The 22,496-nt window shown below is 46.8% G+C and overlaps 1 protein-coding gene across 1 annotated transcript in view; it reads left to right on the forward strand.

Moving 5' to 3' along the window:
• The first annotated feature begins 653 nt into the window (after positions 1 to 653).
• The window catches only part of LOC143300664 (puratrophin-1-like), a 116,291-nt gene continuing 94,448 nt past the window's right edge, over positions 654 to 22,496 (forward strand). Inside the window, exons 1-7 of the mRNA XM_076614497.1 lie at positions 654 to 788; positions 1,903 to 2,615; positions 9,387 to 9,530; positions 14,188 to 14,311; positions 15,305 to 15,404; positions 17,485 to 17,589; positions 19,241 to 19,357. Coding sequence (XP_076470612.1) covers positions 1,907 to 2,615; positions 9,387 to 9,530; positions 14,188 to 14,311; positions 15,305 to 15,404; positions 17,485 to 17,589; positions 19,241 to 19,357 — 1,299 coding nt within the window. The 5' untranslated portion in view covers positions 654 to 788; positions 1,903 to 1,906. The remainder of the gene's footprint in view (positions 789 to 1,902; positions 2,616 to 9,386; positions 9,531 to 14,187; positions 14,312 to 15,304; positions 15,405 to 17,484; positions 17,590 to 19,240; positions 19,358 to 22,496) is intronic.

The following is a 22,496-nucleotide window of genomic DNA, read 5'->3' on the forward strand; positions in this document are numbered from 1 at the left end:
GAAATTTAACTCAGAATCCTCATCTCGGCAACACCTTTTTATCATTTCACCTTTACTCTGTTAATTTGTTTGTGTACCTAGTCTGTACACACACACAGACACACACACACACACACACACACACACACACACACACACACACACACACACACACACACACACACACACACACACACACACACACACACACACACACACACACACACACACACACACACACACACATGCACGATTTTAAACTTGGTTCAAGATTCAAAGAAACTCCATTTGGAATTTCGTTGGGTTTTTTTCATATACAACCAATGAAAACGCTATACATGGTATATATACGTATAACTTAACCTCAACGCTTTGCTTGTGTTTGCTCCAGGTGTGTCAATCGACAGCAGGTACAGCAGCAGCAACAACAACAACAACAACAGCGACATCAACATCACCATCAACATCAACGTGCCCACACCCAACAGAAGAAGAAGAAGAAGAAACGAGCACCTCCACCACTGACGTCACCCCGTCCACCCCCACAGCGCCCAGTGACGCCTTCTGGCCTCTGACGTACGATGACGCCGTGCTGGTGCACCTGTCTGACGTCACGCCTCGCTCGGGGCTGGAGGAGGAGGGGGACTTCTTCTTCTGTCTGCAGCTGAAGGGGGAGAGGGGAGGAGAAGGGCAGGAAGGGAGGAGGAGGAGGAGGAGGAGCGGGTGGTGGGTCTGGTGGTGAAGGTGTGGACGCCAGAGGGGCTGGTGGAGGTGGAGGTGCCTGAGGACCTGTACGAGGCTGCTTTCAGGTGGGGTGGTGGTGGTGGTAGTGGTTGGGGGTGTGGAGGGTGGGTGGTGGTGGTTGAAAGTGTGTGGGGTAGGTGGGGTGTGTGTGTGTGTGTGTGATGGTTGGGTGGTAGGTGTGTGCGTGAGAGAGTTGTTGGTGTTGGGGGGCGTGTGTGTGTGTGTGTGTGTGTGTGTGTGTGTGTGTGTGTGTGTGTGTGTGTGATGGTTGGGTGGTAGGAGTGTGCGTGAGAGAGTTGTTGGTGTTGGGGGGCGTGTGTGTGTGTGTGTGTGTGTGTGTGTGTGTGTGTGTGTGTGTGTGTGTGTGTGTGTGTGTGTGTGTGTGTATGAGAGAGTGAGAGAGAGAGAGAGAGAGAGAGACTTGAGGTCTTTCTTACGTTGACTTTGATGGGTTTGATGTGACTTGAATGAATGAACACGACTATGCATGTTTCTAAGTAAAAATGATGAAAATGATCATGATGATCGAAATACGAATAACAGTAACAGTAATAATAATAATAATAATAATATTTATTTTCAGTCTAATATCATCATCTTAGATTAACAGACTATAAATAAATAAACGAATGATAACAATAATACTAATGCGACCTGTCTTAAAAATCAAGTGCATTAGGCGAGACGTCTTACAAAAAAAATCAGTGTATTGACGTGATTATATAATGATGCACATATACTGGGATTTGAACTGCAGAGGTTATGGACTGGATAATTATATACCAAAACAATTCTGCTTCAGATTTGAACAGTAGAAGCAGGTACTGGATGATTATACTAATACACTTATGCTCAGATTTGAACTCCAGAAGAATGGACTGGATAATTATATAATACTAATTCACGTATGCTCGGATTTGAACTACAGAAACGTAGAACAAATGGATGATTAAATATATAAATATATTAATGCACTTATGCTTGGATTTGAATGGCAAAAGTATCGACAGAATAGGTATATATATATATATATATATATATATATATATATATATATATATATATATATATATATATATACTAACACACTTATGCTGGGATTTGAACTGCAGAAACGTAGAACGACTGGATGATTATGCATATAATACTAAAACACCCATGGTGGGATTTGAACTTCAGGAGCATGGACTGGGTGAGCCAGGCCCGCGGGGCCCCTGACCACGAGCTGCCCTACATCCTCCGGCAGTGCCTGGTCGCCACGGAGTACACGGTGCGCCACCTACAATGGGAGGAAACTCTGCAGCAGCAACAGCAGCAGCAGCAGCAACGCGCCGCCGGCCACGCACCAGGGGAGACCACCCCGCACAGGGCGGAACACTCCCGCCACAGAGGACACCACTCCCCTCTCCAGGGGGCGCTGGGAGCGCTACGCTCGTGCTCAGAGTGCGGCGGCGGTGGCGACTCATCACCAGGACAAGGATCTCACAACGCGTCTTCACCTCAACGGGGAGGATCCCCAGGATCTCCTCAGCAAAGATCTCCGTCGTCGTGTGGTGTCCAAGGACCTGGGCGACCCGGCTGTTCAGGGCCGTGTGGTCACGTGACTTCCGGTTCCCCGGGACAGAGCCCGGCCCCGTGGGGCCGTGTGAGGGACAGCGGGGGCAGTGACAGTGACAGCACGCTGGTCAGTGATGGGGAGGGATTCCGGAGGACTAGCGGGGATGCTGCTGGTGCTGGTGCTGGTGGACACAGGAGCTGTGGTGGTTCGGTCAGCGACAGAGGAGTGGAGGAGGGGGAGGAGGAGGAGGTGGTGGTGGGGGTGGTGGACGCGGCCTCTCCACAGTCTCGTTTGAACGGGGATTGCTCGCCGTCGGCTAGGCTTCAGTCTCCAGGTTGGTACTTTGTTTGGTTGGTTTGTTGTTGTTATATTGCAGTAGAGTTTGCTGCTGTTTTCTTGTTGTTGTTGTTGTTGGTGGTGGTGGTGTTGCGTTGTTCGTAGTTGCTGGTTATTGGCGTGTTGTGTGTGTGTGTGTGTATTTGTGTGTGTTTGTGTGTGTGTGTGTTTGTGTGTGTGTGTGTGTGTGTGTGTATGTGTATGTATTTGTGTGTGTGTGTGTGTGTGTGTTTGTGTGTGTGTTTGTGTGTGTGTGTGTGTTTGTGTGTGTGTGTGTGTGTTTGTTTGTGTGTGTGTGTGTGTGTGTGTGTGTGTGTGTGTGTGTGTGTTTACTAACGTGTGTTACATCTTGTGTTTCGTCTTTTTCCCTCCCTCCCTCTTTCTGTCGCTAACTGTGCGTGTGTCCGAGAGAGAATGTAGCGCACGCATGTGTGTGTGCATGAGTATGTGTGGTGATTGTTACCTGTTGCGTGGTGTTGGTCCTAAAGGGAAATAGACACGATAAACTTCCGTGTACTAAAACAAATTATTCCTTCTTTTTCTTTTTTTAATTCATAAATGGAACAGAGCAAAACAAAAACCAACAAACGAGCAAAGACTCCCTGATGTCACTTACACGGCCTTTGGCACCCATGCTAAAAAAATGTATTATCAGTGGTTTCTCCAGTCAATGGGAAATCATTTACAGCTTAGTCTTTTGTGAAGGACTATGACTCTCAAACTAGGAGGCAAAATTGCACTGGCTCTTAGTGCTGCAGCCTTGTGGGCTGGTTGGCCTACAGGAACCATCCCAACGCCGACTGTCCTAAAACCCTCTTGGCCGAGAGAGTGGGGATGTAACTCGGGCAAGACACTCTCCACTTTTATCAAATTCTAGCCCAAATAGTCGGAACAAGTATTGTTATTTCGTAACGTGTATTACTTAAGACGAAATGAACAGATAAGTTTCGAAAACAAGTTAGAGACATTCGGATGTGTGAGCATAAAAGCTGGCATGCATGTGCATGTGGGCCGAAGATAATGAAGAGGTTTGGCATGTACACACATACGCAAGCAAAAAAACAAAAACAGAAAAAGAAAGACAAAAAGAAAAGAAAATATCACGCACACGCACACGCACACGCAGAGACAGAGAGAGATCAGAACCCTACCGTTTAAAGTACAGAGAAACAAAAAAAAGACGTTAAAAAAGAAGGTATAAAGGCGCTTCTTACTTTTCGTAGGTGAAGGAAACTCCAGCTGTGGTCCCCTTTCCCGATTATCTGTAGGATTGTTGACAGAGGGTTGTGTGGGCTTCCAGGTCTGTCGGTAGACTTTTGTTTTACAGTCCAAGTGCACTATCTCTCTGTCTCTCGCTCTCTCTGTCTGTCTCTTTCTCTCTCTACCCCTCTCTCTCTTTCCCTCTCTCTCTTTCCCTCTCTCTCTCTTTCTCTTGCTTTCTGTTTGTGTCTCTGTCTGTCTCTATCTCTTGGTCTGGATAGGTCTCTGACTCCTCTCTCTCGCAAAAAAAAAATGCAGATAAACATTGATGGATAGATAGATGGATAGGTGGATGGGTAAATAGAGATAAAAAGGTGGGTAGATAGAAAGATAGATGGATAGACAGATAGATAGATAGAGGTAGAAAGGTGGGTAGGTAGATACATAATCGAGGTAGATACTGCTTTTCGATCGACCAACCAGCCACTTGACTTTTATAATGTAGACAGTGTAATTATTCCGCTTTAAAACCACCTTTAGAATCCAACCAACCAACCAACAAACCAACCCACCCACCCACACATCAACCCCCCACAAACTGTGTCACTCAAGTCAAAGCCGTACTTCAAGCTGTGTCTGTACATGTACACATGTACGTGGCCAGTAACAGTGACAGATGTCTCACTAAATCTCTCCTGAGGGCTCTCCACCTGTCCCGCAGTGGACGCCTTCACCGTAATACAGACCGACAACGAATTCCTGATCTGACTCGGCCCGTCGCCGCGCGTATGGGAACCCCCCCCCCCCCACCCCTCCCTCCCCCCATGGACGTGAAAAGGACAGGACACGTGTTGTGATTGCTGGTCGGGTAGAATCTCAGTTATCAGGGGGGCCTGGCTGATCCCAGAGCAAACATCTTATCCCATTTTGTGAACAGCAATCCACCCGACAAAGGCTTCGCCACCCGGCCAACCCTCTTGAGGTCAGGAGGTTTGTGTGTCCTCGTGTCCACCCTACCCCCCTCTGACCCCCCCCCCCCCCCAACTGCCCCCTCTGCCGCCCCACCACCCGTCTTTTTGTTGGCAACACCTGAGAACGTTTACCCGTCATGTGAAAAGCGTGGCATTTTATTGATTTCCAGGTATATATATATATATATTTCTCCCTTACCTGGCTGTCAACTCCGTGGTGTCAGTCAAATTCCCGGCAGGCGCAACAGCTGAGTGGTTAAAGCCGTTGGACTTTCACTTGGAGGGTCCCGGGTTCCAATCCCGTTCACGGCGCCTGGTGGGTAAAGGGTGATTTTTTTTTTTTTTTTTTTTTTTTTAAGTAATAATAATGGTATTTATATAGCGCTGAATCTTGTGTATAGACAAATCAAAGCGCTTTCGCACCAGTCATTCTCACGCACGCATAACTCTAAAACTGGAGAAACTGAAGACAAGGAAGAGGCTATTTTGGGAAGATGTGGGTTTTAAGGCCAGACTTGAAAGAGTTGAGTGTGGAGACTTGACGAAGCGAAAGAGGAAGTTCATTCCAATTGCAAGGTCCAAAGACAGAGAAAGAACGGCGGCCAACAGTCGAGAGTTTGAATCTGGGTATGCGTAAATAGAGTGGATCCGAAGCTGATGGTAGTGAGCGAGATGGAGTGTAGAGGTGAAAGCAGATCTGTGAGGTTCAACACATGTGCAGACCTGCTTTTGCCCGAGCCTTCTCGGTGTGTACACGATTGCAGAAGATCAAATTCGCACGTTAAAGATCCTGTGATCCATGTCAGCGTTTTGTGGGTTATGGAAACAAGAATATACCTGGCATCCACCCCCACCCCACCCCATATGACTGCTGGCATGGCGGGTGTGAAAACGGTCATACAAATAAAAAGTCCACTCATGCACCATATACGAATGAACGTGGAAGTTGCAGCCTGTGAACGAAGAAAGAGAAGTCCCTTTTCCCTGGACGGTCATATACCCTCCTCCGCCCCCACCCTAACCTCCCCCCCCCTCCCACGCCCCCGTCTGCCAAATTATGGTAGATTGGTGTGGTGGTAAAACCAAAGGAGGTAGGGGTTTAATGGATGAGATACAGACACTGTGGTCCAGTTAATGGGCCAGTTGATTGTCTGCTTGTCTGAGAAATTTATGGTCATCAGGCCCACAGCTGATGTCATTGTTTGCCATTGTCAGCGTTCTGACTCTCTCCATATATATGTGTATATATATATATATATATATATATATATATATATATATCTGTGATTCTCTCTCTCTCTCTCTCTCTCTCTCTCTCTCTCTCTTTCACACACACACACACACACACACACACACACACACACACACACACACATATATATATATATATGTGTGTGTGTGTGTGTGTGTGTATAAAATATATATTCGCTCATTCCCTCTCTCTCTTTTTCTGCACCCATCCACTCCGTCTTTTCTCTCTCTTTTACACACACACACACACACACACACACACACACACACACACACACACACACACCACGACCACCCCCATCCCCGTCACCATGACCACCAAACACACCCATGACCGCCCTCCCACAAGGTGACCGACTTACAAGCTAACACTGACAGAGGTCAGCAGATATCTATAATATGTCCCAGCACAGCACTGCTCTGATGGCACACCAGTTCTCTCCCCCTTCTTCCCAGCACCGTCTGTTGATATGGTGATGATATGGATACTTGTATAGCGCCGATCCTTGGCCTGTGGATACAGACATGATGCATGCACCGTGGCCTGTAGGTGACGATAATGATTTGTATGGATACCATATGGATATCATAGCGCCTGTCCTCGATCAGAGACCTAGCTCCACGCGCTTTAGGATATGGATTTTCTCCAGTCAATGGGAAATCATTTACAGCTTAGTCTTTTGTGAAGGACTATGACTCTCAAACTAGGAGGCAAAAGTGCACTGGTTCTTAGTGCTGCAGCCTTGTGGGCTGGTTAGCCTTTGGGAACAATCCCAACGCCGACTGTCCTAAAACCCTCTTGGCCGAGAGAGTGGGGATGTAACTTGGGCAAGACACTCTCCACTATAATCAAATTCTAGCCCAAATAGTCGGAACAGCAGTTGCTTCCTCTGCTGCTCTGATGGTAATAGTCGGACACGACTGACTATCATATATATATATATACTTATGTAGCGCCTATCCTCCTTTGGAGACTAAGCTTTAAGCGCTTTACAAACATGGAGTCATTTGCACAACAGGCTGCCTACCTGGGTAGAACCGACTGACAGCTGCCATTGGGCGTTCATCATGTGTAATTTAATCAAGTTTCGGTCTTGCGCATATACACTCATACAGACATGTAACATTTTACTTGTATGATCGTGTTTTGTTTTCTTTTTCTTTTTTTTAAACTCCCGCCATGTAGGTAGCCGTACTCCGTTTTCAGGGTAGTGCATGCTGGCTATGTTCTTGTTTCCATAACCTACTGAACGCAGACATTGAATACAGGAATTATAGCGTGCGCATTTGATCTTCTGCGTGCGTACACACACAAAGGGGGTTCAGGCACTAGCAGGTCTGCACATTATGTTGCTCTCGGAGATAGGGAAAAAAATGCTACCCATTACTGGTGCGAAAGCGCTTTGATTTGTCTCAGCACAAGATTCAACGCTATATAAATACCATTATTATTATTATTATTATTTTTATTATTATCCACCATGTGCCCCGAAACAGGGAATCGAACTCAGGAAGCACGGGCGAGAATCCAGCCGCTCTAACCATTCGGCCACTGCACTTGTCCCACCACATGTCACTGTCGCATTCAGCACGTGAAACTCGGTACCACAACGCACAGAACTTGTCGCGTCGGTCTGACAGTGAAATCTGAGCGCGTCTCGGTCATTTCGCAAATGGGCTCCAGGACCAGCGAAGAAGTACCATTAATTTGCAATGCAGATGAAGAGAAATGAACGTTTTCTTATCACTCCCCATCCACAGTGGTTTGCTTTCCTTTATTGCCAAAGAAATGATGACCGTACACCCTTTTAGTGAACCGTAGATACGTGATCTGCAGACAATTGCCATTCACTGTAATGGACTGCTTACTGTATGGGTTGTTTTGTAGGATTTCTTCACCATGTGGAAGAATCCAGGAGAATGGAAGTAAGGAAGAAATGTTCAGTGTGTGTGTGTGTGTGTGTGTGTGTGTGTGTGTGTGTGTTATTTTCAAGTGGGTGTCCCAAAGGAAATGTCAAGTCATTTTCATGTAACATCGCTATCATCTTCACAATTGATGTCTGTGTGTTACGTATGCATGCTTGTGTGCGTTTTTTTTGTTTGTTTGTTTGTTTGTTTTTTGGGGGGCGGGGGGAGGGGGTTGTTTGTGTGTGTGTGTGTGAGGGGAAGGGGTGAGTGGGTGGGTGTACGCAGGTGTTCCAGTGAAATCGCTTGTGGGCGTTTTAATCAACGTATTCCGTTTCGTTTTTATTCAGGTCGTGTGTTGTTGTCAGTTATATTAAGTTCTAACTTGTCTGCTTGTTCACATAAAAAAGAGATGATATTTATCAGGAGTTATATATCATACAGATGATTTAACGTGCCAACAGGAATGAAACTTTTCAGAAAGTTACAAGGAAGGAGAACGGGAGAGGACGACTTGATTCGACTTTTTCCTGTATTTGTTTTTAGATTTCCTCTGTTGTTCACATACATGTATAGTGTGTGTGTGTGTGTGTGTGTGTGTGTGTGTGTGTTAAAATCGACTATATACACGGTAGTATAATACTTGATATTTGATCATAATTATATATGATAGTCAGTCGTGTCCGACGATGACCATCAGAACAGCAGAGGATGCAACTGCTGTCCCGACTATCTGGGCTAGAATTGGATTATAGTAGAAGAGTGTCTTGCACATATACACCCCAACTCTCTGGGCCAAGAGGGTTTTAGGACGGTCGGTGTTGGGATGGTTCCCGAAGCCCAACTAGCCTCCTTGGCTGCAGCACTAAGAGCCAGTGCAATCTTGCCGCCTAGTTTGAGAGTCATAGTCCTTCACAAGACTGAGCTGTAAATGACTACCCACTGATGATAATTATGTTTAGGTGTCTATGTATTTTTCTAGCTGTTCACATCAGTAGGGGTTGACATGTGCAAAAGAAAAAAGCTCGCAACCATCCTCGCGGGGCGAGGGCGCCAGTCTGCTATCAGTAACGGCAGAGCTGTCACGGAATGTCTGTTGCAAACACGGCAGTATATATCCATGGTATCAAGGAAACAACACAAGTAGCAGACACATCAGTGCACAGAGATAATGAACTACGACAGACTGTACACTGTATCAGACATCACGTATCTCATTTAACAGGTTTAAAACTGAAATCAGTTACTCGAACAAAAAAACTCGCATCAAGCGAGTGACGCGAGCTGTGAAGTAAAAAAAGCGACGGACGCTCAGACGACTTTGACACGAACTGATTAATAGCCCAGACAACCAGCACGCACACTCAAACCATCATTATGAAGTGGCGCGCTTTCAAGGGGTAGAATTATATTTTATGTGCTGATGTATCTTTTTCTGGCAGGGAGTGTGTCTGGCACGGACAGCAACAGCCCCAACAGCCGAGTTCAGGGCAGCAGTTACTACAGACAGCGCCAGGTGGCCGCCCCTCAGTCTGCCACTGATCTGGACCACCAGCTTCTGCATTCCGGCATCGCCATCCTACCCGGTCAGTCACGGGTGGACACTAACGGGTGGATGGAATGAGTGAAGGAACGAACGAACGTTGATTTTATTCATTTGTGTTGTATTGGTCAAAAGGCTCCGGTTCCTTGCTGACGATGGGGGGAGGGAGGTTGGGGGTGGTGAAGTGGGGGTGGGGGGGGAGTGTACGCACAGTGAGAGAGTGTGTATGTCATCACTTCTCTAGGTAAGTATGTATATGTTGATAACACTCTTGTTGTGTTCCTATGATTGTTACCGTTGATGTAATGCATTCTGTATGTGCCACGCCCTTCAGTAAGCAGCTTTCGCCTTTCCCCTATTTAGATATGAATAAAACAAGTTCGTTTATTCTCTCTCTCCATCTCTCTCTCTCTCTCTCTCTCTCTCTCTCGCTCTTGTTGTGTGTGTGTGTGTGTGTCTGTGTGTGTGTGAGAGAGAGAGGTATAGTTGTTTGTGTGTGTCTGTGCGTTTGTGTCTGTGTGTTTCCGAGATAGTGTGTATGTATGTGTATATGTGTGTATGTACATGTGTACGTGCGTGTGTGGGAAAGAGATAGGACAAGTGGTTTTTGGTTTGTTGTGTGTGTGTGTGTGTGTGTGTGTGTGTGTGTGTGTGTATGCGCGTGCATGCGTCCTTGTAAGTGCGTGCGTTCTTTAGCGTCTTTTCACTATCAGTGATATTAGTAGGTGCGTGCGTGTGTGTGTGTGTGCGTGTGTGTGTGTGTGTGTGTGTGTGAGAGAGAGAGAGAGAGAGGTAGTGTTTGTGTGTGTCTGTGCATTTGTGTCTGTGTGTTTGCGTGATAGTGTGTATGTATGTGTATATGTGTGTACGTACATGTGAACGTACGTGTGTAGGAAAGAGATAGGAAGAGTGTTTTTTGGTGTGTGTTTTTTTTCTTTTGTGTGTGTGTGTGTGTGTGTGTGTGTACGCGCGCGCGCGTGCATGCGTCCTTGTAAGTGCGTGCGTTCTTCAGTTTAGCGTCTTTTCACTAATCAGTGATATTAGTAGGTGCGTGCGTGCGCGTGTGTGTGTGTGTGTGCGTGCGTGCGTGCGTGTATGTGTGTGTGTGTGCACGCGCGTATGTGTTTGTACACACTCGAGCATGCCCCCTTGACATCCACTGGCCATTCCTCCACTGGTCAGTCGGGATTTGAACCACTGACCTCTCACCTCCCTCGGTCCCAGTGGTCTGAACAGCACGACTGCACTGGACACGAGTTTGGCCTCTAGGACTGGACTTTAGGGAGTTGGGGAAGTACACTGATAGGTTGTTAGGGAGTTGGGGAAGTACACTGATAGGTTGTTAGGGAGTTGGGGAAGTACACTGATAGGTTGTTAGGGAGTTGGGGAAGTACACTGATAGGGAGTTGGGGAAGTACACTGATAGGTTGTTAGGGAGTTGGGGAAGTGCACTGATAGGTTGTTAGGGAGTTGGGGAAGTACACTGATAGGTTGTTAGGGAGTTGGGGAAGTACACTGATAGGTTGTTAGGGAGTTGGGGAAGTACACTGATAGGTTGTTAGGGAGTTGGGGAAGTACACTGATAGGTTGTTAGGGAGTTGGGGAAGTACACTGATAGGTTGTTAGGGAGTTGGGGAAGTGCACTGATAGGTTGTTAGGGAGTTGGGGAAGAGCACTGATAGGTTGTTAGGGAGTTGGGGAAGTACACTGATAGGTTGTTAGGGAGTTGGGGAAGTGCACTGATAGGTTGTTAGGGAGTTGGGGAAGTACACTGATAGGTTGTTAGGGAGTTGGGGAAGTGCACTGATAGGTTGTTAGGGAGTTGGGGAAGTACACTGATAGGTTGTTAGGGAGTTGGGGAAGTACACTGATAGGTTGTTAGGGAGTTGGGGAAGTACACTGATAGGTTGTTAGGGAGTTGGGGAAGTACACTGATAGGTTGTTAGGGAGTTGGGGAAGTACACTGATAGGTTGTTAGGGAGTTGGGGAAGTACACTGATAGGTTGTTAGGGAGTTGGGGAAGTACACTGATAGGTTGTTAGGGATTTGGGGAAGAACACTGATAGGTTGTTAGGGAGTTGGGGAAGTGCACCGATAGGTTGTTAGGGAGTTGGGGAAGAACACTGATAGGTTGTTAGGGAGTTGGGGAAGTACACTGATAGGCTGTTAGGGAGTTGGGGAAGTACACTGATAGGTTGTTAGAGGGTTGGGGAAGTACACTGATAGGTTGTTAGGGAGTTGGGGAAGAACACTGATAGGTTGTCTACGTGGAGGAGGAGAGAAAGTGGGTTGGGGTATGGGGAAAGATGGAGAGAGAGGGTAGGAGAGACAGAGAGGGAGAGAGTGTGGGGGGGGGAGAGAGAGAGAGGAGAGAGAGCAGGGAGAGGAGTGAGAAAGGGTGGGAGAGTGACAGAGAGGGAGAGAGAGTGGGGAGAGAGAGAGAGAGGGAGAGAGAGTGGGGGGAGAGAGAGAGGAGTGAGAAAGGGTGGGAGAGAGACAGAGGGGGGGAGAAAGTGGGGGGAGAGAGACAGAGAGAGAGAGAGAGTGGGGGAGAGAGGGAGAGAGAGTGGGGGGAGAGAGGGAGAGAGAGCAGGGAGAGGAGTGAGAAAGGGTGGGAGAGAGACAGAGAGGGAGAGAAATTAGTGGGAGAAAGAGAGTGGGGTGGGGGGGGGGGCGTGGGGGTGTAAATGACAGTTATAGGGTGAAGTGTGGGAGAGAGAGAGGGGGGGAGGAGGAGGTGGTGGGTAAACGGCCTTTGGGTGACATTTTCGAAGCAATCTGCATTCGTTCTGTGTGTGTGTGTGTGTGTAGTGTGTGTGTAGTGCGTGTGTGTGTGCCCTTGCTGGCTGTACACTGTCACATGTCTTGGCTCAGGTCCAGAAGTGGCACTGTCACTGTTAGTATCCTGGGGATTTCCCCCTTCCTTCCTTCCTTCCTACCTCTCCACTAACTCAATTTGGTTCTGTCTGTCTGTCCGTCTGTCTCTCTCTCTCTCCCTGTCTCTCCCTCTCTTCATCCTCCTCTGTTTCCCCTCCACCACCACCACCACCACCACCCCCCCCACACACACACACACACACACACACACACACACACCAGTCTTCCTGTTGTGGGTGAGTGTGTTGTGCCTTTTTTTTTTGTACCTACCTGCTAACAAGCACGGACATGCACACACAAACCTTTTCGCATTCATTTACGTGTGCTGACACGAACACACACACACACACACACACACACACACACACACACACACACACACACACACACACACACACACACACACACACACATTCGCGCGCGCGCGCGCAGATAAATTAGAGATAGTGAGAGAAGCAGACAGGCAGGAAAACGGATAAACAGATAGGAACAAAGTTATTTTTGTTGGACTGGTTATTTTGCTTAAATTGTATCTTTTTTTTATGTAATCATTATTAGAGCTGGTTGAACAGAGAACAGAGTGTTAAGGTCTGATACTGACGTGAAAGACATTCAAACAAAACGTCACATATCATCTCCACCAGCCACCAGTGTATACACGAGTCTCTGTGCTCTGTGTGTGTGTGTGTGTGTGTGTGTGTGCGCGCGCGCGCTTTTGTGTGTGTGTGTGTGTGTGCGTGCTTGTGTGTGTGTGTGTGTGTGTGTGTGTGCATGCTGGAGGCTGCGAACGTTTTACATGTGGGAACATTTTGAAACTCTCACAAAAACTAGGCCGACGACAAAAGTAGCAGTAAAATGCACAAGCACAATAGTCATAGTGATAACCACAGTGCAGGTCTCAGCAAAAGAAAACAAAAACAAAACAAAAAACAGCAGGAACAACGATAACAACAGTAGCGACAGTAGTAACAACAACAACAAACAACCATTGCTTCACCCGATCACAGCAGTTCTACCACCAGCAGGGTTGTGATGATGACAGTGAGGATGACGATAGTCATTGTGATGATGTCGACAATGATAGTATAGTAATGATGATGACGAGAATGATAGCAATGATGACGATGAAGGTAACAATGATGGACGATAATGATAACGCCGATGACGATAATGTCAGCGAGTGATGACGATAACGACGATGACGATAATGACAACGAGTGACGACGACAACGATAACAATGATGACGATAATGCTAACGATGACGAAGACAAGGATAACAATGATGGCGATAATGATAACGAGTGATGATGATAATGATAACGAGTGATGACGACAACGATAACAATGATGACGATAATGATAGCAATGATGACGTTGAAGGTAACAATGCTGACGAGAATGAGTACAGTGATGACGACAATGATAACGACGATACTGACAACGAGTGATGACGACAACGATGACAATGACGATAATAATAACGAGTGATGATGATGCTAATGATAACGAGTGGTGACGATAACGATGACAACGATGACGATAATGACAACGAGTGATGACGACAACGATGACAGTGATGACGAGAATGAGCACAGTGATGACGACAATGATAACGACGATACTGATAACGAGTGATGACGACAACGATGACGACAATGACGACGAGTGATGACGACAACGATGACCGTGATGACGACAATGACGACCGAGTGATGACGACAACGATGACCGTGATGACGACAATGACAACCGAGTGATGACGACAATGACGACGAGTGATGACGACAACGATGACCGTGATGACGACAATGGCTGTGGGCAGGGTCCAGCGACGTGCAGGGCCGACGCCTCATCTTCATCTTCACGTGCAGTGTGGTCTGGCACCACAGGCAGGTGGTCAGCTCCGAGCTGACCCGGCTCCTCATGTACTACTTCTCCATACCCAGGTCAGCTCTCTGTCCGTCTGTCCGTTTCTCTGTCTGTCTGTCTACCCGGGCTGGGCGGGATCGGGTAGGGGGGTGGGGGTGGGATCGGGGGTGGGGGTGGGGCAGGTGGGTGGTAGAGGCTAGGGGTGGATGTGGGGTGGTTTGGGTGAGGATGTGTGGATTGGGTGTGTGTGTGTGTGGTTTTTGTGTGTGTGTGTGTTTGTGTATCAGTGCGTGTGTGTGTCAGTGTGTGTTTGTGTGTGTGTGTGTGGGTGGGTGGGTGTCAGTGTGTGTGTGTGTGTGTGTGTGAGTGTGTGTGTGTGTGTGTGTGTGTGTGTTTCTCTCTCTCTCTGTGTCTGTCTCTGCTTCTGTGTGTGTGTGTGTGTATGTGTGTGTGTGTGTGTGTGTTTCTTTCTGCGTTATTGACTTTCTATTGTGTGTATACTACATGTGTATGTATGCGTGCGTGCATGTGCGATTGACTTTGGGGAAGTATAACAAGATATGTTTTAGCCTTTTGTTTCTTTTTCTTGTTTTTTTTTCTTTCTTTTTTTAAACTTGTGCATATTGTCAGTGAAGAGTTTACGGAACATTGTGGTAACAATGTCGCCTTCTGGCTATGGGTACATACATGTTAGTCACTTGACGTTCATGTACAACGTACATAGTGGTTGTCTTCAAAAAAAAGAGACGGATTTGTTCCAAGATTGAATACCTTCTATTCCTCTCTTCCAGGGTCGTCCAAAATTGGCGTTTGTAGTCGTCGTCTTTTTTCGTTCGTGGGCTGCAACTCCCACGTTCACTCGAATGTACACGAGCCGGCTTTTACTTGTTTTTAACCCCACCATGTAGGCAGCCATGCTCCGGTTTCGGAATAGGGGGCGGGGGGTGGGGGTGGGGGGTAGTCGGTCTGTGGTAGAATAATAACAATAATAATAATAATAACAACAGCAGCAACAACCACAATAACACCGTCCACAGTGTGCGTGATGTGTGTTGCTGTGTGTGCTGCAGACGAGAGGTGGTCAGTCAGGGAGTGACCATTGTGGTGGATGCCCGAGGGGCTACTTCCTCCACCGTCAACATTCTGCTGGAGTCCCTCTACCTCTTCAAGGTCAGTGTCGCTGCCCTTAAGGACTTCAGCTGCTGTTATCACACGAACATAGGTTGCACGAGCGACCCTTACTTTAGCTGCTGTTATCACACGAACATAGGTTGCACGAGCGAGCAACCCTTACTTTAGCTGCTGTTATCACACGAACATAGGTTGCACGAGCGACCCTTACTTTAGCTGCTGTTATCACTCGAACATAGGTTGCACGTGCGACCCTTACTTCAGCTGCTGTTATCACACGAACATAGGTTGCACGAGCGAGCGGCCCTTACTTTAGCTGCTGTTATCACACGAACATAGGTTGCACGAGCGAGCGGCCCTTACTTTAGCTGCTGTTATCACACGAACATAGGTTGCACGAGCGAGCGGCCCTTACTTTAGCTGCTGTTATCACACGAACATAAGTTGCACGAGCGACCCTTACTTTAGCTGCTGTTATCACACGAACATAGGTTGCACGAGCGACCCTTACTTTAGCTGCTGTTATCACACGAACATAGGTCGCACGAGCGACCCTTACTTTAGCTGCTGTTATCACACGAACATAGGTTGCACGAGCGACCCTTACTTTAGCTGCTGTTATCACACGAACATAGGTTGCACCAGCGACCCTTACTTTAGCTGCTGTTATCACACGAACATAGGTTGCACCAGCGACCCTTACTTTAGCTGCTGTTATCACACGAACATAGGTTGCACCAGCGACCCTTACTTTAGCTGCTGTTATCACACGAACATAGGTTGCACCAGCGACCCTTACTTTAGCTGCTGTTATCACACGAACATAGGTTGCACGAGCGGCACTTACTTTAGCTGCTGTTATCACACGAACACAGGTTGCACGAGCGAGCGACCCTTACGTTAGCTGCTGTTATCACACGAACATAGGTTGCACGAGCGACCCTTACTTTAGCTGCCGTTATCACACGAACACAGGTTGCACGAGCGACCCTTACTTTAGCTGCTGTTATCACACGAACATAGGTATCACACGAACATAGGTTGCACGAGCAACCCTTACTTTAGCTGCTGTTATCACACGAACATAGGTTGCACCAGCGACCCTTACTTTAGCTGCTGTTATCACACGAACATAGGTTGCACCAGCGACCCTTACTTTAGCTGCTGTTATCACACGAACATAGGTTGCACCAGCGACCCTACTTAGCTGCTGTTATCACACGAACATAGGTTGCACGAGCGACCCTTATTTAGCTGTGTTATCACACGAACATAGGTGCACGAGAGCGACCCGTACTTAGCCTGCTGATATCACACGAACATAGGTGCTACGAAGGCGTGCGACCCTAGTCTTTCAGCTGCTGTTATCAACACGAACAAGGTTGCACGAGCGAGGCGACCCTTACCTTAGCTGCCTGTTATCACACGAACATAGGTTGCACGAGGACCCTTACTTTATGCTGCCTGTTATCATACGAACATGGGTTTGCACGAGAGCGACCATTCTTTATGCGTTATACAGAACATAGTTTGCACGAGCGACCTTACTTAGCTGTGTATATCACACGAACAAGTTGCACGAGGCTTTACTTGTAGCTACTGTAATCACACGAATAGGATGCAGCGAGTTGCCGCCTTACTTTAGCTGCTGTTCATACATGACAGGGTAATGATAATGCAGTCATTGTCATGACATTGACAGGGTAATAATAATTTAGTAATTGTCATGACGTTTACAGGGTAATAATAATAATGCAGTAATTGTCATGACATTTACAGGGTAATAATAATACAGTAATTGTCATGACATTTACAGGGTAATAATAATGTAGTAATTGTCATGACGTTTACAGGGTAATAATAATGCAGTAATTATCATGACGTTTACAGGGTAATAATAATAATGCAGTAATTGTCATGACATTTACAGGGTAATAATAATGCAGTAATTGTCATGACATTTACAGGGTAATAATAATGTAGTAATTGTCATGACGTTTAGAGTGGTAGTAGAAGAAGAAGATGAAGAAGAAGAAGAGGACGACGACGACGACATTGATGATGATGATGATGATGATGACAAAGCAAAGAAGTGTTGTCATGGTGTCTGTGTGCCCAGGACAACGTGCCCAACAGCATCGCGGTGATCCACATCCTGGCTGACAGACCCACACAGTCCCTGGTGCTCAAGTCCCCAGTCTACGACCCTCAGTCCGGGGTCTCGGTCAGCCTCACGCCTCTGTCACTGTTCTCCTCTGTCTGTCTGTCTGTCTGTCTGTCTGTCTGTCTGTCTTTCTATGTTTGGCAGGCTGGCTGGATGTCTGCCTGTCTACCCTGTCTGTGTGTCTGTCTGTTTGTCTTACTGGCTGGCTGGCTGGCTGGCTATCTGCCAGCCTGTCTGTTTGTCTGTCTGCCTCCCTCTCTGTTTATCTGTCTGTCTGCCTGCCTGCCTGCCTGTCTGTCCGTCTGTCTGTTTGTCTGCCTGCCTGTCTGCCTGCCTGCCTACCTGCCTGTCTGTTTATCTTCCTGGCTGGCTGGCTGTCTTCCTGTCTGTCTGTCTGTTTGTTTGCCTGTCTGTCCGGATAGCTTTCTGTCGGTGTACTTATATCTGTCTCTCTGGTTGCATACATAAAGGTGCAAGCATACCTGCTTTGTGTGTTTGTGCGTTTCTCTGTGTGTGCGTGTGTGTATGTATGTGTGTGTGTGTGTGTGACGCACGCACACACACACACACACACACACACACACACACACACACACACACACACACACACACACACACACACACTCAAACACATGCGCGCGCCTGCCCACACAACTGTCGGCTTTGCATGTGTGTGCGTGTGCGCTCGCGTTTGTCTGTGTCTGTTTCCGTTCACAAGGTACATAACTGGGTTTGTTCCAATGTACCTTTTATTTACCTGTGTGCTAGCTGAATCGGTAGCGTAAGCAGCACTGACTTGAAGTTGTGTACCTTGTGAATGGAGAGAGTTACCACTCTTTACTATTTGTCTGTGTGTGTGTGTGTGTGTGTGTGTGTGTGTGTGTGTGTGTGTGTGTGCGTGTGTGTGTGTTTGTTGTTGTTGTTGTTTTGTGTGGGTTTTTTTTTTAGTTATTATTATTATGTTTATGCGTGCGTGAGAGTGCATGTGCTTGCAGAGACGTATTTCTGTGTGCGTGAATGCAATGCATACTAAGCACGTTTTCCTGTTCGCTGTTCAATTTCTTCCATGTTTTTTTTTGGATGTGTGTACGTGAGATCTTATTCCTGTTGTTCTGCATGCACGTCCGTGTGTGTGTGTGTGTGTTTGTTTGTTTGTGTGTTTGTGCATATATGTCTGTTTGTGTGTGAGAGAGTTTGTGTGTGTGTGTGTGTGTGTGTGTGTGTGTCTGTTTATGCATATATGTCTATTAGTGTGTGTGAGAGTTTGTGTGTGTGTGTGTGTGTGTGTGTGTGTGTGTGTGTGTGTGTGTATCTATGTTTGTGTTGTATTGTGTGTGTGTTTGTGTGTGTTATGCGTGTGTGTGCGTGTGTGTGTGTGTGTGTGTGTGTGTGTGCGTGTGTGTGTTTGTGTGTGTTATGCGTGGTGTGAGTGTGTTATGCGTGGTGTGTGTGTGTGTGTGTGTTATTTGTGTTGTGTTGTGACATGTTGTGTTGTGCTGTGCTATGTTGAGTCGTATCGTGTCGTGATGTGCTGTGCTGTACTCCGCTGTGCCGTGCTGTGCCGTGCCGTGCCGTGCCGTGCCGTGCTGTGCTGTGCTGTGCCGTGCCGTGCTGTGCTGTGCTGTGCCGTGCTGTGCCGTGCCGTGCCGTGCCGTGCCGTGCCGTGCCGTGTCGATGTAAAAGACAATCCCTATAACCGTGTGTGTTCCAGCTGGACGTTCTGCTGTCCCAAGACATGCTGCAGCGGTCAGTCAGCCTGGAACAGCTGCCCCAAGCTCTGGACGGGACCTACCCCTACAGCCATGAGGAGTGGGTCCGATTCAGGATGGTCAGTGTGTGGCTTTCCCTCTTGTGGCTTTTCTGTCTGACTCGGGGCCTTCTTCACAGCGCTAAGTCTGCTTACAGTTAAGCAGGTTCCATCTTCACAGCGCTAAGTCTGCTTACAGTTAAGCAGGTTCCATCTTCACAGCGCTAAGTCTGCTTACAGTTAAGCAGGTTCCATCTTCACAGCGCTAAGTCTGCTTACAGTTAAGCAGGTTCCATCTTCACAGCGCTAAGTCTGCTTACAGTTAAGCAGGTTCCTAAGTGTATGGGATTTGTTTTTGTAGTTTTCTTCTCTCTTTTTTTTTTCTTTTTTTTTTTTTTTTTTTGGTCACAACAGATTTCTCTATGTGAAATTCGGACTGCTCTTCCCCCCAGGGAGAGCGCATCGCTACACTGAGAGCGACACACATTTTTTGGTATTTTTCCTGCGTGCAGTTTTATTTGTTTTTCCTATCGAAGTGGTTTTTTGTTTGTTTTTTTACAGAATTTTGCCAGGAACAACCCTTTTGTTGCCGTGGGTTCTTTTACGTGCGTTAAGTGCATGCTGCACACGGGACCTCGGTTTATCGTCTCATCCGAATGACTAGCGTCCAGACCACCACTCAAGGTCTAGTGGAGGGGCTGGAGAGAAAATATTGGCGACTGTACCGTGATTCGAACCAGTGCGCTCAGATTCTCTCGCTTCCTAGGCGGAACGTTGCCTTTAGGCTATCACTCCGCCAACAGACGTCAACATTTAGCGTGGAGTTAGGAACAATCTTAACGATAAGCAAACTTAGTGCTGCAAAGATGGTCTCATGCCACCTGGGTCTGGTGCGTGTTGTCGTTCGACTTCAGCAATGATCTGTACTGTTGTGTGGTGTCATTTATTGACTTCGTCAGAGCGTATATTGACGTCAGCAGTGACGTGTACTGCTGTGTGATGTCAGTTATTGACTTCCGTGTTGTACTGTTCTGTTGTGTGGTGTCAGTTATTGACTTCAGTGCTGTACTGTTCTGTTGTGGTGTCAGTTATTGACTTCAGTGTTGTACTGTTGTGTTGTGGTGTCAGTTATTGACTTCAGTGTTGTACTGTTGTGTTGTGATGTCAGTTATTGACTTCAGTGCTGTACTGTTCTGTTGTGGTGTCAGTTATTGACTTCAGTGTTGTACTGTTGTGTTGTGGTGTCAGTTATTGACTTCAGTGTTGTACTGTTGTGTTGTGGTGTCAGTTATTGACTTCAGTGTTGTACTGTTGTGTTGTGATGTCAGTTATTGACTTCAGTGCTGTACTGTTGTGTTGTGGTGTCAGTTATTGACTTCAGTGTTGTACTGTTGTGTTGTGATGTCAGTTATTGACTTCAGTGTTGTACTGTTCTGTTGTGGTGTCAGTTATTGACTTCAGTGCTGTACTGTTCTGTTGTGGTGTGGTGTGGTGTCAGTTATTGACTTCAGTGATGTTCTGTTCTGTTGTGGTGTCAGTTATTGACTTCAGTGCTGTACTGTTCTGTTGTGGTGTGGTGTGGTGTCAGTTATTGACTTCAGTGCTGTACTGTTCTGTTGTGGTGTGGTGTGGTGTCAGTTATTGACTTCAGTGCTGTTCTGTTCTGTTGTGGTGTCAGTTATTGACTTCAGTGTTGTACTGTTCTGTTGTGGTGTCAGTTATTGACTTCAGTGCTGTACTGTTCTGTTGTGGTGTCAGTTATTGACTTCCGTGTTGTACTGTTCTGTTGTGGTGTCAGTTATTGACTTCAGTGCTGTACTGTTCTGTTGTGGTGTCAGTTATTGACTTCAGTGTTGTACTGTTCTGTTGTGGTGTCAGTTATTGACTTCAGTGCTGTACTGTTCTGTTGTGTGGTGTCAGTTATTGACTTCCGTGTTGTACTGTTGTGATGTCAGTTATTGACTTCAGTGCTGTACTCTTCTGTTGTGGTGTCAGTTATTGACTTCAGTGTTGTACTGTTCTGTTGTGGTGCCAGTTATTGACTTCAGTGTTGTACTGTTCTGTTGTGGTGTCAGTTATTGACTTCAGTGTTGTATTGTTCTGTTGTGGTGTCAGTTATTGACTTCAGTGTTGTACTGTTCTGTTGTGGTGTCAGTTATTGACTTCAGTGTTGTACTGTTCTGTTGTGATGTCAGTTATTGACTTCAGTGCTGTACTGTTGTGTTGTGGTGTCAGTTATTGACTTCAGTATTGTACTGTTGTGTTGTGGTGTCAGTTATTGACTTCAGTGTTGTACTGTTCTGTTGTGATGTCAGTTATTGACTTCAGTGCTGTACTGTTCTGTTGTGGTGTCAGTTATTGACTTCAGTGTTGTACTGTTGTGTTGTGGTGTCAGTTATTGACTTCAGTGTTGTACTGTTCTGTTGCGTGGTGTCAGTTATTGACTTCAGTGTTGTACTGTTCTGTTGTGGTGTCAGTTATTGACTTCAGTGCTGTACTGTTCTGTTGTGATGTCAGTTATTGACTTCAGTGTTGTACTGTTGTGATGTCAGTTATTGACTTCAGTGCTGTACTGTTCTGTTGTGATGTCAGTTATTGACTTCAGTGTTGTTCTGTTCTGTTGTGATGTCAGTTATTGACTTCGTGGTGTCATTTATTGAAATGATCAGTAAACTGTCCTGTTGTGCCATATCATTTATTGACTTCATAGTGGCGTTTATTTGTATTGCTTTTTATCACAACAGATTTCTCTGTGTGAAATTCGGGCTGCTCTCCCCAGGGAGAGCGCGTCGCTATACTACAGCGCCACGCCCCCCACCCCCCATCCCCACCCCCACCCCCCCCTTTTTTTTTTCCTGCGTGCAGTTTTATTTGTTTTTTTCCTATCAAAGTGGATTTTTCTCCAGAATTTTGCCAGGAACAACCCTTTTGTTGCCCTGGGTTCTTTTACGTGCGCGAAGTGCATGCTGCACACGGGACCTCGGTTTATCGTCTCATCCGAATGACTAGCGTCCAGACCACCACTCAAGGTCTAGTGGAGGGGGAGACAATATCGGCGGCTGAGCCGTGATTCGAACCAGCGCGCTCAGATTTTCTCGCTTCCTAGTCGGACGCGTTACCTCTAGGCCATCACTCCACATATTATTGACTTCAGCAGTGAACTATACCGTTGTGTGGTGTCATTTATTGACATGATCAGTAAACAGTACTGTTGTGTTGT

This window comes from Babylonia areolata, chromosome 26 (assembly GCF_041734735.1).
Source record: "Babylonia areolata isolate BAREFJ2019XMU chromosome 26, ASM4173473v1, whole genome shotgun sequence".
In the NCBI taxonomy this organism is placed as follows: Eukaryota; Metazoa; Mollusca; class Gastropoda; order Neogastropoda; family Buccinidae; genus Babylonia; species Babylonia areolata.